We start from the raw sequence: 16,361 nt of genomic DNA, 5'->3' as shown, positions 1-16,361 counted from the left end.
GAACCTTGCAGCTGTGACCCTAGAATTCTGAACCCAGGCCTCGAAGGCCCTTCCTGCACCTCCCTTTTCTCCCAGCACTTTGCCTGTTAGGTGAGGGTAAGCCTAGGCTTGCCTGCTGGATGATGACAGGCAAGCAGTCCAGCCAGCCAGCAGACAGGTACAAGATGTCATCTTGGACCAGCCAGGAGCCAGTTCAGGCCTCAGAGCCTGCAGACTCTCCCAGCAGGGCTAGTGAGGGCCAGAAAACAAAATTAAACATCCCTATTTTAATTCAACTAAAGCTTTGGGGTGCTTTACCAAGTGGCAGAAGCCAACGGATATATTATCATTAGCCTATCTAGCAAGAGCACAAACATTCAAGCAAATCCCTAGTAGGAAAAGCAATCGTAGTGAGAGTCACCTTGCTTGACTGGGGAGAAAGAACTGAAATAGCTAGTACTTGGGGTGGGGGTGGGGGTTCAGCGCTGCTCATTCTTCATCATCAACGCTGGCATATGTGGCCCTCACATCCTTCATGCCAGGCACACTGTGACCTTGCATTTCCTCCGGAGCCACAATGGTAACCTAGACAAAGCCAACAGCATCACAGCATACTCTGGGAGGGAGAGATAAAAACTCAGAATGAGGAAGAACATCTCAGCTCCCGCGGTTGCCTGGCATCCCCCACAGAACCATGTCTAGCTGGCAGGAAAGTCAAACCTGCATGTGTGAGATAACACTTCTCTGGGTTCTGGGTACCCAGCTTGCTGGCTGCTGTGTGTGCTTTCTCTGAGTTGGGCAAAGGAACAGGTTTCAGGCTGAAGGGCAGGAGGCAGCCTGCTGTACCTGTGTTCCTGACTGCCTGCTCCTGTGCACTTGAACTGACAGAATGAACAGTGGGCAAGTGTTCAGCACGCAGGGCTCCCACAGCACGGGAAAGCTAATGAGGCTAGACGTCTGGAGGTCAAGAGCATGATGGCTGGGGCAGAGCCTGCGCATTAGTAGGGGCAAGGCTGGAGTTCTCGGTGCAGACACCAGGCATCTCAAAGCTGCTCCACACTGTCAGCCAGCCATGCAGAGGGACCACATGCTGTGACGGGGGGGGGGCGGGCTCAGAAGCTGACATCTCACACAGGCTGAATGCAGAGGGCAAGTCTCCCCTCTGCACACTCAGAAGCAGTTTTGCTTGATAACAATTAAACAAGAAACATTTTCTCATCTATCTATCGCCAAGTTCCTGCCACTTCGAAGGGTCGGAAGAAATGATATCTTCCGGGAATAAATGGAATCTATCAATTTGTTTCTCTTTAGACAGGCTGGGATATTTCTAATCACCTCTTCTCATTTCTTATTTTCTCTGTGAGAAAAGAGAAAGGACTGAAAAGGGATTTTTTTTCCCTAAAATACAGGATTAATGAAAAGATATTTATTTTAGAGTGGAGGGGTTGGGGGAGGGAGCCAGTTTATCTACAAACACTCTAAGACTTAATACTCTGTCACTTTTGCAGACTGGGTTTACCAATAATCACAAAAGGCTAACCCAGAAGGCATCTATGAACAGCAATTATACAGTCTTAAGAGGAGAAGAAGCAGAAATCATGGGTCAGCCCACTGGGCAGCCAGCAAGGACTAAATCACAGAGCATCCGTGATTTTCCTCACCCTGGCAGACTCAAGGTACTACTTTCCCCATCAGTGTTAGAGTGATCAGTCAGTCAATATTCTTCTTTGTGGTGACCCAACTGTCAGTATCATGTTGCTATGGTTACCAGCATTTTAGCTCCACTCTCCCTTCTCTTCCAACTAAATTACACTGTTAATTTCCCAGCTCCTGGTACATTCGTGCCCATTAGTGTTTCCGAGGTGCCCAAAAGCTCCAGATGAAATATCTAGCATTTAGGACACGTCAGACTCCTGACCGCTCACTCAGAGAGAAATCCACCAGAGCCTACAACAGCAGATGTGCTATTGGGTTCCCATTAGCATCTGGATTGTCACCCACCAAAGGGTGAACCAGTGAAGAAAAGATCACTAAATCAAGAAAATTCAAGTATTCTCAGAGAGCCTAGCTAACTGCAAAATCTCCCCATACTCCTTTGTCCTGCCTCATCAGGCTAACTTATGGAGCACCGAGCACATCACCAGTCCAGCTTATGGAGCACCTCATCAGGCCAGCTTATGGAGCACCGAGCACATCATCAGGCCAGCTTATGGAGCACCGAGCACATCATCAGGCCAGCTTATGGAGCACCGAGCACATCATCAGGCCAGCTTATGGACCGTTAAATACATCATCAGGCCAGTTTATGGACCACCGAGCACATATTCAGGGCAGCGTATAGAGCACCGAGCACATCATCAGGCCAGTTTATGGACCACCAAGCACATCAACAGGCCAGTTTATGGACCACCAAGCACATCATCAGGCCAGTTTATGGATCACCAAGCACATCATCAGGCCATTTTATGGATCACCGAGCACATGTGACTTTGCTTTCTGTGCCCTCCTGCATTAGAACATGGTTTCCATGGAGGCAGGGAGTATAACTTGCTCCTGGGGAATCCAAGTCCTTTTGTAGGAAGTGTCTCCTCCGTGCATCACTGCTGAGTGAGCAGAAGAGTCTCAGCCACTTGGAGGGTGGCTTCTGCCACTATGTCTTATATTCTCAGAGTTTAATCACATGACCATGGGTCACACATGACAAGACATAAATCTGTCACAGACAACCACCAGGACCCTCCCTCCATTTCTCCTGCTCTGGGCATTCTGTATGAGGAAGTTGTCAGTACACACACATACAAAAACCAAACAGAGAAAGCCATGTTCTTCCTCTTCACAAAGTACCAAGACCTCTGGGCAGTTCTATAAAACAACGGGGGAACTGAACCTGCCACATGTAAATCTGCCCTTTTCCTGCTGAGTCACTGGGGACTGTGCTGGTGAGTCACAGAAGATGCCCATGTGTTATTAGGAAAATGCAAATAAAAATGAGAACCTCCCACACGTTAGGATGGTGAATTCTACAACACCAACCACCAAAGTCTAGGCTAGGAAATGAACTGACAAGAACTCTCAGCCATTGCTGCTGGGGTTGCAGAATGGTGCACCCACTTTAGAATCCCTCACAAACTAAATATGACCCAGAAGTCACCTCCCTGTCTTTACAGGTGAGCTAAAAGCTTCTGTCCACATAAAAACCTGGACATGGACGTTTACAATGGCTTTACTCATAAAGCCCAGTCCCAAGATGTTCTTCAGTAGATAATGGATGGATAACACTAGTATCCAGATAATGCAATGTCATTCAGCACCAAGGATAAATGAGCTGTCATTAATAACCAGGCAAATGCACACCTGGAAGGATCCTGTGGAACCCAGGAGCCCTCCCATGCTTCAGATCCCAACGGCTATGCCATATAGCCCACGGCCTCTCACTATTTGAGATTTCAACAGAAGCACCAGAAGCAACCAGATTTCAATACAAGCACCTCAGGAAGCCATGAAACAGAGCAAGGCATGGAAGGACATCGTGGGGCCATGACCAAAGACTTCCTTCCTTCCATAATTACACTATGTCCAGCTGCCCTTACCTTTTATTGTGATGAATTAAGGGGTCTTGGAAACTGTACCTGGGGCACTGCACATGCCAGCTAAGTGCTCCACTGCGGAGCTGCATCTCCAGGGCCCTTTCCAGTTTTACTAAAGTTCTTGTCTTGGGCTATGTACCTATGATCCCAGTGTTTGGGAGATGGAGGTGGGGGGATTACTGTGAGCTTGAGGCCTTGGCTACAGAATGAGACTATTTCAAGGCAATACATTTTTTATTGCCTACGGGAATGCATCCTCTGGACCAAGTCACCCAACGTTCTTCAGGTCTCTTGGAAGAACTATTTGCCCTGCCTTCTCTATGTGACTCAAACTGTCCATATGTTAGAAAGAAACTAGGCCATGTCTGTAGCCATGACAAAAATACCTGGGACTGGGTATTTATAACAGAAATGGTTTATTATTTATTTATTATTCTTTTTAAATCAAAGGTAGTTAACCTGCAGGGACTTTCATTTCCCAAGCCCCCTTCCTTCTTCTTTGTACTAAGTAGCCAATCATATCAGCCTGTGAAATCAATTCCCACCAATGGAATGAGGATAAAAACAGAGGCTGTCCTGTGCCCATGGTGCTTTCTAGCCTTGCCTGGGTTCAGGTGTACCCTTTCTGCAAGAAGAAACTGCCTTACTGGATTGCCTTTGCACTGCTCAAGTGTTCCTTTGCGTGACATGCAGATTATTCCTTGTTTCTAACAATTTAAAAGTTAGACATTTAGACTTTCTAATTTAATTTTATGTCCTTGAGTGTTTTGCCTGCATGGATCTTTGTGCACTACATGTCTGTCTGTGCACCATACGTATGCACTACATGTCTGTCTGTGCACCATATGTATGCACTACATGTCTGTCTGTGCACATATGTATGCACTACATGTATGTCTGTGCACCATATGTGTGCACTACGTGTGTCTGTGCACCATATGTATGCACTACGTGTGTCTGTGCACATATGTATGCACTACGTGTATGTCTGTGCACCATATGTGTGCACTACATGTATGTCTGTGCACATATGTATGCACTACATGTATGCCTGTGCACCATATGTGTGCACTACGTGTCTGTGCACATATGTATGCACTAGATGTATGTCTGTGCACCATGTGTGCACTACGTGTCTGTCTGTGCACAATATGTGTGCACTATGTGTCTGTCTGTGCACCATATGTGTGCACTATGTGTCTGTCTGTGCACCATATGTGTGCACTACGTGTATGTCTGTGCACATATGTATGCACTACGTGTATGTCTGTGCACCATATGTGTGCACTACGTGTATGTCTGTGCACCATATGTATGCTTGGTGCCCGAAGAGACCAGAGACGTCTTAGAACTAGAATTACAGCCAGTCATGAGCTACTGTGGATATTGGGAATGGAAGGAACTTGGGTCCCCTGGAAGAGCAGCCAGTGCTGCTAGCCACCATCAGACCAGGTGAAGGTGTTTTTTAGTTAATACTTTTGGATCCTAACAGTCAAAGACTGAACAGCTTTAAGTTTCTAGTGAGGGCCACGCTGCAACCTGTCACATGTAGACAAAGGCCGTGAGTATGTGGAGTAAGCTCACTTAATAATAACCTCCTCCCACCAAGAACTGACTACCTCGGAGAGGCCACTGGTAATCCCCCGGAAGACAGAGACAGATGGGAGTGACTCTATGTCATAGATGGTCAGCTCTGGGACTCAGCTACCAAGAAGGTCCCTTGGTCTGCCCCTGACTATGCCGAGGATTGGCACCTTTCCTACAACAGACAAAGGAAATCAGTGACCTAGGACAAAGAGAGATTTACCCTTTCAGAGAAACTTCCCCTTACAGTTTGTAATAGAAAATCCCCTAGAACTGTCCTAAAACCCCAGGGTCTCTTGAGTCACAGGCTTGCTGGAGCTCACACCCACTCTGCGGAGGGCACTCAAGGTTCTCACTTTCCCTTGACACAACCTGAGCATCACATCATGGGAGAGCCTACAAAGTCCCTCCAGGAACACCTCCGAAGAATCAGAGGTGGTCTCCATTGTTAAGGAGCTAGTCAGACAGCACCAGGCCTGGAGGTGTGGATGGACCCCTCCTTCATAATCAGCAGCTTGTAAAACCAGAACGGAAACTTGAGACTGATGGCTGCTGTGAAGAATGGGATCTCCAGTCTCCAGGCCTGGCGGAGACAATGTGCTGAACTGCCCTGAAGGTCATAAGATTATTATCTAGCAGGAGGAAGCTTTCTGGTAAAGAAGAAAAACATGCATTGTGCCCCGCCCATAACAGAATCCAAAGGGGCCTGTCAATCACCTAGACAAAAAAAACAAAAAACAAAACAAAGCAAAACAAAAAGCCTTTCAAAATAAAGCAGCCTAGTTTAGAAGCTAGAAATATAATATAAAACTTGTATAAGGTACATACTGGTTGTACTGATGTGTCTGTTTCTTCTCGTGGCCCGCTGCAGCCATGCGGGGATTTGCAGCATTTTTTTATTTAAACCATTACACTGGTACCACGGGCCCTTTGGTCACTGTTCATTCTCAAGCTTTACAAGAGTGCCTCACTTTACTGCAAAGCAGTACCTATCACCTATCCTAGGCCAGTGTCTCATTTAAATTCCCCCAGTAGACAGCAAAAAGGCCGGGGAGCTGAGGGGAGACCAGAGAGAGATCTCAGTGACACATGGCTACCTTGCAGGAGGCCCACTTCTAAATGATGGCGTCATCTCTCAACATTGTCACTTTGGGGACCAAGCTCCAAGAACATGGCGCTTTGAAGGACGAGCTGCATCCACACCACACTACGGCCATATGACTAGCAAAGGCCACATCCAAGCTGACAGCCAGTAAGGAAAGTGGTAGTCTTATGCACTGGGGACTGGTCCGACTCAGTGAGCTTCTGAGTGTAATTGTCCCCAAGGCCTCTAATAAGGTACAGGAACCTGGTGGGACCTGACTGCTGCCTTGCAAGGCCCTAAGTGGGGGTCTCAGCTGCAGAAACTGTAAGAAAGTGTGTGTGTGTGTGTGTCTGTGTGTCTGTGTCGTATGTTTAAAGACCTTATAGAAGACTGGTACGATAGCTCAGTGGGGAGCAGTGCCAGCTGCTAAGCCTGCTAACCTGAGTTTGCTCCATGGAATAGTGCAGAGAACTGACTCCTACAAGTTGTTCTCTGACTTCCATGGGTGTGCCACAGCATGTGCGCACCGACATACACACACAAACACACGGGTGTACACACATACACATAAAATAAATGCTAAAAAATAACAATCAGAATATTATATAATCATTTCCTACCTTTCTACTCCCACCCTAACACACCCTGTGTTGACAAGTGGTGAGGATGGAATTCCTCCACCTGCCTGCGTGAGCTACAGCATCCACTCTCTGCATCCATAGCCGTCAGCTCCTGAGGCCTGGGACCTGGACCACCCATCATCCTGGGGCTATGAAACTCACCCCTGTACAACATCCACCCTCTGCGTCTATAGCTGTCGGCTCCTAAGGCCTGGGACCTGGGCCACCCATCATTCTGGGGCCATGAAATTCACCACTGTACAGCATCCACCCCTGCACTGATAGCCACTGGGTCCTGAGGCCTGGGACCTGGGCCACCCATCATTCTGGGGCCATGAAATTCACCACTGGCTCTCTGAAGCTCCATTCTCCAGACTACAGGATTTAAATGTGTATACGCTTGAGCCATACAATAAATCTCCTGGTGTGTGTGGGTGCCTACAACATCCATTGTTAGTTCTAGTTCCCCAGAGAAACTGACAGCCCACATCCCTGTCACTCCACCCCATACATAATAGGTTTTCTTTAAAGGTTTTATTTGTTTTTAAATGTATATGTCTGTATATATGTGGCAGGGGGATGTACAAGTACTAGTGGAGGCCAGAGAATGCTGGGTCCCCTGGAGGTAGATTTAGAGTCAGTTGTAAGATGTCTGACATGGATGCTGAGAGCTGAATTTGAAGAGGGTCCTCTTCAAGAGCAATCTGTGCTCTTAACCACTGAGCCATTTCTCCAACCCCAAGAAAGAGTTTTGGAAAGTGTATTTGTGAGGCTGGAGAGATGACTCAGTAGGTAAAAGTGGTTGCTGGGCAAGCATGAAGACCTGAGTTTGAATCCCCAGCACCCACATAAAACCAGATACACAATACAAGTACCTCCATACGGTACACACAGGACTGCATTCTCACACCCAAACACGCTCAGTCCACACGGGCCCTGCCACTGCGTTTGTTACAGGATTTTGATCACTTCTTTCATTGCCCCTCCTCTGCTATGAGATCCTAAACTTGATGTGGGCTGTCTTCTGTATATATGCTGCTTTTATTGGTTAGTGAATAAAAAAGCTGCTTTGGCCTATGGCAGGGAAGAATATAGCCAGGCTGGAAGGGATAGAGAGAGAGAGGGTAGGCAGAGTCAGAGATCGCCATGTAGCTGCCAAAGGAGCTAGATGCTGGAAACTTGCCAGGTAAGTCACAGCCTTGTGGTAATACACAGAATAATAGAAATGGGTTAATTTAAGATGTAAGAGTTATTTAATAAGGATCCTGAGCTAATAAGCCAAGCAATGTTGTAATTAATATAGTTTTTGTGTGATTATTCAGGTCTTGGTGGCCAGGAAATGAATGTGCAGTCTCCTTTTACATAAACTGACTTTGTCCCTTTCTCTACCACAGGGGCATGCCTGCCTCTTCCCCCCATCAGTATTAAAAGGTTCCTGTGATTTTTAGAGTCTTTGGCCCCACAGGAAACTTGACAAGAATGAGAAATTATTGATGGATAAAGAAAGGCCAGGAGGTGGGATGTTATTTTTACTGTCCACATTTCTCTTCACTTAACGGGAATTAGTCCTTCCTGCCCACATTTCCCTCATCCACCACATTCTCATGGTTGCTGACACACAGTAGAAACTCAGCATTTATTTGTTGGATGAACTTTTCAAAAGGTCCCACTGCTCATATCTGGAGTAAAACAGATACAACAAAATGAAGTTCATCAGAGAAATGCGTAGACAGATGAAAAGTCACACTCTTCCTTCTGGCTGTCACCTTAGTTCTTTCTTCCTAAATGCCTCCCTTAAGTCATCACGGGAGAACCATGTGCCTCTCTGGTGGCGAACACTCCTGTGCCAGACAACTCTGACTCCTGAAAGTGATGGGAGTCTGTAACTCAGCTCGAACAACAACGCCTAAGAGAAGCTCAGCTGGGGCTTCTGAAAACGGCCTGACTTGTAAGGACGGACACGAGGAAGAGAAGGAACTGCTCCTGTTGACCGTCGGTACCAGGTTTGTGTGTGATGCCTGGATCTGTGTAGCCGCCCTGTGACTAGGACCATAGAGGGCGAGCTGGCAGACAGGTTCCCAACCCTGGCAAGATCCTCAAACTGTTGACAAGACTGACTGTGCTCCCCCTCCTAACCACACCCAAGCTGTCAACAGCAGATGTCCCGGAGGACACACAGAACATGGCTCTTGTTCTCATCCTGGAATTCAGGCCCAGGCTCTGTTCTCCCCATTCTAATCCATCACCCCCAGCCACATGATGTCAGGACCAACTGTTCTGAGATCAGACCCTGATGAGATCTCAATCCCAGCTCCCTGCTCTTGTCTCAGCTATCAGGTTTCCCACGGACTTTTCCTACGTAAACACACTGATGATTTCCGGGAACCCTTCGTTGTCAGTGTGTGTTGAGCGGTACTGAGTTATGACAGGAAGATCAGTGGGGTCATGGACACTGCTGCTGCTGTGTCTCCCCTTTTCCATCACTAACTGCGGAGGCCACACCCTTTCTGTACCGTATGAACACACGGATTTGTTTCTCTGGGAAAGAAAGGTGTCAGAAAACATTGTCACATCCTGTAAAGTTCCTCCATTATGGTTGAACGATGGCAATCCCAACACTGGGACTCATGGCAGCCAACTTACACACAATGAGCCTCCAGATGGGGGTCACCATCACCATGACTTGAAATGTCTCAACAGAAGCCAGGTGTGATGGTGCAGGCCTTAATTCCAGCACCAACATCACAAGTTCAAGGCCAGCCTGGACTACAAAGTTGAAAGCCAAGGGCTGGGAATGAAGCTTTATGAGCTTTTACTTAGGCCCTGTTTCATCTTCTAAACCACTAGACAAATGAACTGATAAACTGACAAAGAAGTGCTCTTTCAGAGAGCTAAGCTGAATCTTTTGAAGACTAAATGCCTTTCTCAGAAACTAAGTTAAATTTTCTTTTTGAGGATAAATAATTCTGAATATAAGCCTGAGGTCTAGAAGGAAATGGTGAAAATCCAGGGTACTGCCTTTCAGCTCTCTCCAGTTTGCAGGAGCCAGAACTGCCCTGCTCACATGCCTAACATGCCTTACACATGGCGAGGTCAGCTCTCTCTCCAGTCCGCAGGAGCAGCACTGCCCTGCTCACACGCTTTACACGCCTTACACATGGCAAGGTCAGCTCTCTCTCTAGTCCGCAGAAGCCAGCATTGCCCTGCTCGCACGCCTTACATGCCTTACACATGATGAGGTGGGATCCACCTGAGAGACCCTAGTTTAACAGCACTAACAGGTGTGCCTTTGGTTTTCACTCCTTCACTTTAGCTGACCTTTCTAATAAACCTACTATGTGCCAGCCCAGCTCTTATCAACTTTAAGTGCTTTTTTATGGTGCTGGTGCTAGACTTGGTTTCATGCACACCAGCCAAGTGCTCCTTCACCCGAGCTACATTCATGTCCACTCCTTTTCTTTTTGAGAGAGGATTTAACTAAGTTACCTAGGCTGGCCTTCAGCTCTGCAAACCAGGCAAGCCTCAGCCTCCTGAGTAGCTGGGATTACACTGTAAGACTTGGCTTCGGCATGCTTTCTTCCCATCTTCCATTCACATCTAGCCCCAGATGTCATGAAAGCACTGATGAACTCGAACATACCCTGGGGAGGGAGGCGATGGTAGCATTTACTGATGCAAACAAGAACTCCTGGAAAGGAGCTGTGTCTGCAGAGACCCACTGACTGATTCAAACTGTAGGCCTGTGGAGAGACTAGAGTGTCATGGGTCCAGGGGCTAGTCACCTTATCCTTGCTTAGTTTCCTTGCCTACCTGTGTTAGAACTAACATCTTGAGACTCACAGATAAAAACTTCAACATCTGTTAACTTGGAAGACCCCTGCTCCCACCAGCCTACAGTTAAGAACGTCAGCCTACAGCATCGTCAGCCGATAGAAAAGCTCCCCACCTGTAGCCAACTCTCTCATGTCCTCACCAACATATTTTAGACTTGTCTTGATTTATGACTCTTTTGGTTCTATAAAACCATAAAACTTCTCCAAGCTTCCACACTGGAACATGGAACTTGGGACAATGTAAATCTGTGTTCTCAGGCCACAGTCTCTCACAATGGCTCCAGGATAAACTATCTCTTACTCCCTTTGAGATGAGAGCTGTGGTTTGTGTTGACAATGGCATCTAGATTCTTCTGGTCTGTCATGCTAAACACACAGATGGAAAGAGATTCTTGGTCTACCCATCTGTCTCTTTCCCCCTATCTTGCTCTGCATTGATCTTTCCAACCTGTTACCCTTTCTACTCAGATTCTAGACTGAAAATCCCCATACAAATGTCCTATCCTCCTCCCAGGTACCAAGCACTTTAGGCTGTGAATTTAAAATTAAGGATAACACAACTATTTTCTTTCTTTTTAAATATCTATCTATCTATCTATCTATCTATCTATCTATCTATCTATCAATCATGTTATGTGTATTGGTGGTTTTGCTTGCATGTATGTCTATGAGAAGGTGTCAGATCCCCTGGAACTGGAGGTACAGACAGTTGTGAACTGCTATTTGGGTGTTGGGAATTGAACCCAGGTCCCTTAGAAGAGCAGCCAGTGCTCCTAACCACTGAGCCATGTCTCTAGCTCCCCTCACCATTTTCTGTTTCTTTCTTTGAGAGCTGGCTTCAATACATAACCTGGCCCCATCAGCCCTGGCAATCGCTGAAATTTGTCCTCACACACACCCTAGCAAAAATTATTTAGATGAAGACCAAAGCCGTAAGCAGAGAATTGTGTCATGAGCAATAGCAGGCAACTGATGGGCTACCGTTTACAGTGGCTCTGTGTGCCAGGGCCTACGGTCACGGTTTTCAATTCACTCTCTCCTTAGGGCTGGGGATTGACATAGTATCTTGCTATGTAGCCCAGCTTGGCATTGAGCTCTGGGCAATCCTCAGATCTCTCTCTCCAGAGCTGGGATTATAGGCCCAGGTCACCGTATCAGACTAGAGTTTCTTCTTTCCTTTGTCCTGGTTTTGAGACATCATTGCCAGTGTCCACTTACAACACTGAGAAACAGAACGGGAGGGAGTGGGTTTCCTCTCTGCACTGAGAGGCTGGGCTGGGAATGGAGGACCACGCCCCGCACAGGTTCCTACTCAGCTTCCTGCTCTTAACAGGTCGCATTGTCTTGGGGCTGAGAAAACCAAACCGGCTCCCTGGTGAAAGTGTGTGTGTGTGTAAAAAGGGGGGCCAAGACATAGTGACAGAATTGGAACAGAGCTGAGAGCAGGGCCGGGAATAAAGGGGCAGGCAAGCTCTCACCAGTGAGAAAGGAGAAAAGGCCAACAATAGCATCTCACACTCATGGAGCAGGCCTGGCAGAAATGAGGGCATTCTAAAGAAACCTTTGTCTTTCAATCAGACCACTGAAACAATGGACCCAAGAATCGCATGCTGGGAAGGAAAAGGCCCCAGCAGGAGAGGAGCCTGTCTCCCAAGAAGAGATTTTACACAGCTCTAGCTTCTCACACCACCCTTCAGGACAAGACTGAAGGCCAGGCAGTGATGGGCAAGGTGGGAGGTTCCACACCCTGACCAGGACTGAGGTGGGTGGGGCCACACCTTGGCAGGACTGAGGTGGGTGGGGCCACACCCTGACTAGGACTGAGGTGGGTGGGGCCACACCTTGACCAGGACTGAGGTGGGCGGGGCCACACCTTGACTAGTACTGATTAAATGCTGTCTTGGTTTGCTTCCTATTGCTGTGATAAAGGTCGGAGGAAAGGGTTTGAATTTACAGCTTATAGTCTTTCACTGGGGAAGCTGAGGCAGGAGCTGAAGCACAGGCCATGAAGGAGTACTGCTTATTGGCTTGTTACCCATGGCCTCCTCAGCTAGTTTCTCACATATCCCAGGACCAACATGCCCAGGGATGGCATTGCCCATAGCTGCCTGGGCCCTTCGCATCACCAATGAAGAAAGCGCCCCACAGGCTTGCTGACAGGCCAATCTAACAAGGACAAGTTTTCTCATCTTAGGTTCCCTCTTCTCAGAGAACTCTAAGATCTGTCAACTTGACAAAACTTAGGCAACACGGATGTTAAACTTTAATCTCTCTTCAGGACCATAAAGATGGACTCGTGGAGTCATTGACTCTTTGGGCCTCGCTCCAGTGTGGCCACATTGAATAAATCTCTCTCTCTTTTTTCCCTGGATCACACTATTAATCTGACTCTTGTGATTGGCTTATTGAAGACAGTGGCCAAACCTGACTTGGGGCACAGGTTGTGACCCCCAACTTGGATACTATCCAGAGCCCAGGAGGTTAGAGGCAAGCCTGGGAGGACAGTGCTTGTCATTAAAACAGGGCCGACTGGAAGCTGAGAGGAACTGCTATGCTGTGTGTGGGGGGGGGTGAGGGGGGGTCAGATCACAGCCACCTGCGGCAGCCTCTCTCAGAGCTTCAGTGAAGGAGATGTCAAGTCCCGGACGAGCCTACGCGAGGCTCTTAACTCGAACAGACGTCAGTGCCAGGATTCTAGGAGAAATGGCAACCCAATTCTCACTTCCCCAAGGAAGTTTACAGGCACCAGCCACCTTTAGATACCAAGATATCTGAAGACTACCAGTGCTCTTACCCCCCACTAATAAAATGGGTACATGGTTAATAAATGTGCCCTCCTCCTAACTCTCTAAGTCAGTCATCAGCAAGATACCTTCCTCTCTTCCCAGCACTGCAATACTTCCCCCTCCTGCCCAAGAAGTAGAGAAAGCCCGACCGCAGGTACATACTGCAGTACACTCAATGGCGACCAGACGCCATGACACCTCTCCCTTCTCAAACAGACCCCACTCTGTCTCATGGGCCTGAACTCTCCTCAGAGCCCCTGCCAAGCTGTCCACCTGGGGCATGTATGTCTGTGGTGTTACTGACTATTCCAGTAAAGCTTTATCCAAAAGGATGATCAGCCTCAGTGTGTCCCCTTGAATTCCAAACCCAGCACCATTCGGGTACCTGTCCAGGCCTGAGGGAAAACAAGGCATTTACAGGCCAAATGGAAAGGAGAAGATGTAGCTGGACTCAGGGTGGTGTGGATGGCTTCCAACACACCCATATGTGCGTGTCCCTGAGATGGGCTGCCTATGGGTCTGGGTGGGTGTTCAATGGAGCCTCTTCAGGGGGCTAAGCCTTCTGCAATCCTGTGCTCAGCTGGACAGACTCACAGGTAGAGAGCCTGGAGTTTCATCTTCCAGCCACCGGCAGCGACTCATTACCAGGGCATTATAAATACAAATGCTTGGGGCCGGCCTCACTGCTGTTAAGAGACTGAATATTTTGTGTCCTAACTGAATTTACCCTCAGTGCAGAGACAGGCCTCTAAGGAAGCAATTATAGTTAAATAAGGTCCCAAGAGTGGGTCCCTGACCCATTAGGATTAATGTCCTAAGAGACACCTGAGGGCTCACTGACTCTAGCCCGTAGCCATCCTCTGAGTGAGTGGTTGTCCACAAGCCAGGCCAGAGCCTGGAACAGAAACCAGGCAGGGGGTGGGGGGAACCCTGACCTTGGACTTTCCCGTCTTCCAAATGCTACAAAATCCTGTCTTTGGTGTTTTGTTATTAGTGATCTGGGCTGAAAGTGCACTTTCAGGGTGGGTCCCATATATCTGCGCTCGAGAAATTCTGCATGTGACTTCCACAAAAGTCTTCCACAAACGTCATTCTTCTTCTTCTTCCTCTTTTTTTTTTTTTTTGTTCTGTTTTGATTTGTTTTTTGAGACAGGATTTCTCTGTAGCCTTGGAGCTCTGTTCTGGAACTCCCTCTGAAGACAAGGCTGGCCTGTCTCTGCTTCCCGAGTACTGGGGTTAAAGCACACACTACCCCACCACAAAAGTCACCCTTGAGAAATGCCGGTCTAGTCAAGAGCTGAGACTGGATTAGAACATCCATGCTTCACAGCTGGAGAAAATCCAGAAAACCTTAGAGAGAAGGCAGCTATTCCGAGGACATGGATTGAGAATTCTCTTCCCTAGAGTCACAAAGTGGCCTCATGGTTATTACTTCTCAAATATAAGAGACCCTAATTGTGAAAACACATTTGCCTCATTTGCTCACTGAGCAGAGAGCTCCTGTTCTTTTCTTCCAAGGATGGCTTGCAGGAGCTGGCCAGATTATACCTCTGCAACCAACCACTGGCTCTCCCTCTTACAGTATCATGAGGAGCTCCGCTTTATAACCCTTGTGTTTACAGCAATATGCAAATTAACCAAAGGCAACCCTCTTTCCACCCAGCCGTATGATATACGCAAGGATGTGTGTTTTTCTTGTAGAGAGAGACGTGGAGTCCACCCCGGCTTGGGGGCAGGGTATAAGAGGATCAAGAGGGTCCTTATAGGGTTTACCCAGGTGAACCCCCTTTCAGAAGAAAGGCACAGCCGGGCACCAGCCTCACAGTCAGCTGGAGCAAATCATGAAACAATCTCTCCCCAGACAAAAGCAGCCAGAGGCAGTACGGCACTTACTTCCAGGACTGTCCATTGTTCCACAACAATAGCGTCATAGCCCTGTGTGGTTTTGCTATCTTCTGCGGAAACAGCTTCAAAGATGAATACTCCATCTGTCAGGCCATAGAAGGCGTCTGGAAAGAACAACAGAAGCTGGTTTGTGGGGTGTCTGAGCTGTCTGTGGCAGAAGTCTTACAAACAGCAAGAATTTTCACTGCATTCATTAATAATCCCAATCAGAACATCTTTTCAGAATGTTAATTAAAGACGGCATACACAGCCGCAGAGTCTAGCCCCACCAGAATGAATGAGACTAAATTACCTCACGCTTTTGAATAATATCCTTGATTTTATGAGCCCAAATTTCATCGTCGGCAATCACCGTCAGATTCACAGGCTTACCTTCCTGTTCATGCTCCGGGGTCAGGATGCACCGGGAAGAACTCACCCAGGGCAAATCACAGATTTTGGAGAAAAACTATATTTAAGTAAATGGGATTTTTTTTAAAAGGCTGTATAGACTCAATGTGCCAAATCTAAGCTTGTCAGTTGTGCTGTGGATGCGTTAATTCTGGGTCATTGGGGGTGCCATGTGGTTGATGTACTAAGGATGCTTCTGGTAGCCCTTGTCAAGAGCTGCTTTGGGGGGAGCTTCCCAAATGATTTAGCCCTGAAAATGTGGTTCCTGTGTACTCCACAACTCAACAAGCCTACTTGGGATGGCCAGTGTCATTTGAGAATGCCTTAGAGATGGGGTCTCAAGGAACAGGGTAGAGCCTCTACCCTGCAGAACATGTGCCTCCCCTTCTTCTGGGGTGTGGTGCGGTTCGTCTGCATTCATTTAGACAAGACGATGAGAAAGAGTATCAATTTAGATGCCGGTGGCCAGACTCCAAGCAAGGGTCCCATTTAGTGAGTTGTCTGTGAAACAATCTATTCTGCCAACACTGCTCAGTCTCAATGCCCTGCTGAAGCCCTAACCCTGGCCCGTCTCCACTGCTCAGTCTCAATGC

The 16,361-nt window shown here is 47.7% G+C and overlaps 1 protein-coding gene across 2 annotated transcripts in view; it reads right to left on the bottom strand.

The window, feature by feature from the left end:
• The window catches only part of Rftn1 (raftlin, lipid raft linker 1), a 196,310-nt gene that overhangs the window by 19,471 nt on the left and 160,478 nt on the right, over positions 1-16,361 (bottom strand). For both annotated transcript variants that reach the window (XM_057752062.1, XM_057752061.1), the window contains exon 7: positions 15,367-15,482. In XM_057752062.1, the coding sequence (XP_057608045.1) occupies positions 15,367-15,482 (116 nt within the window). The remainder of the gene's footprint in view (positions 1-15,366; positions 15,483-16,361) is intronic.

Source organism: Chionomys nivalis, chromosome 19 (genome assembly GCF_950005125.1).
Source record: "Chionomys nivalis chromosome 19, mChiNiv1.1, whole genome shotgun sequence".
NCBI lineage: Eukaryota > Metazoa > Chordata > Mammalia > Rodentia > Cricetidae > Chionomys > Chionomys nivalis.
This window is presented reverse-complemented; position numbering and strand designations above follow the sequence as displayed.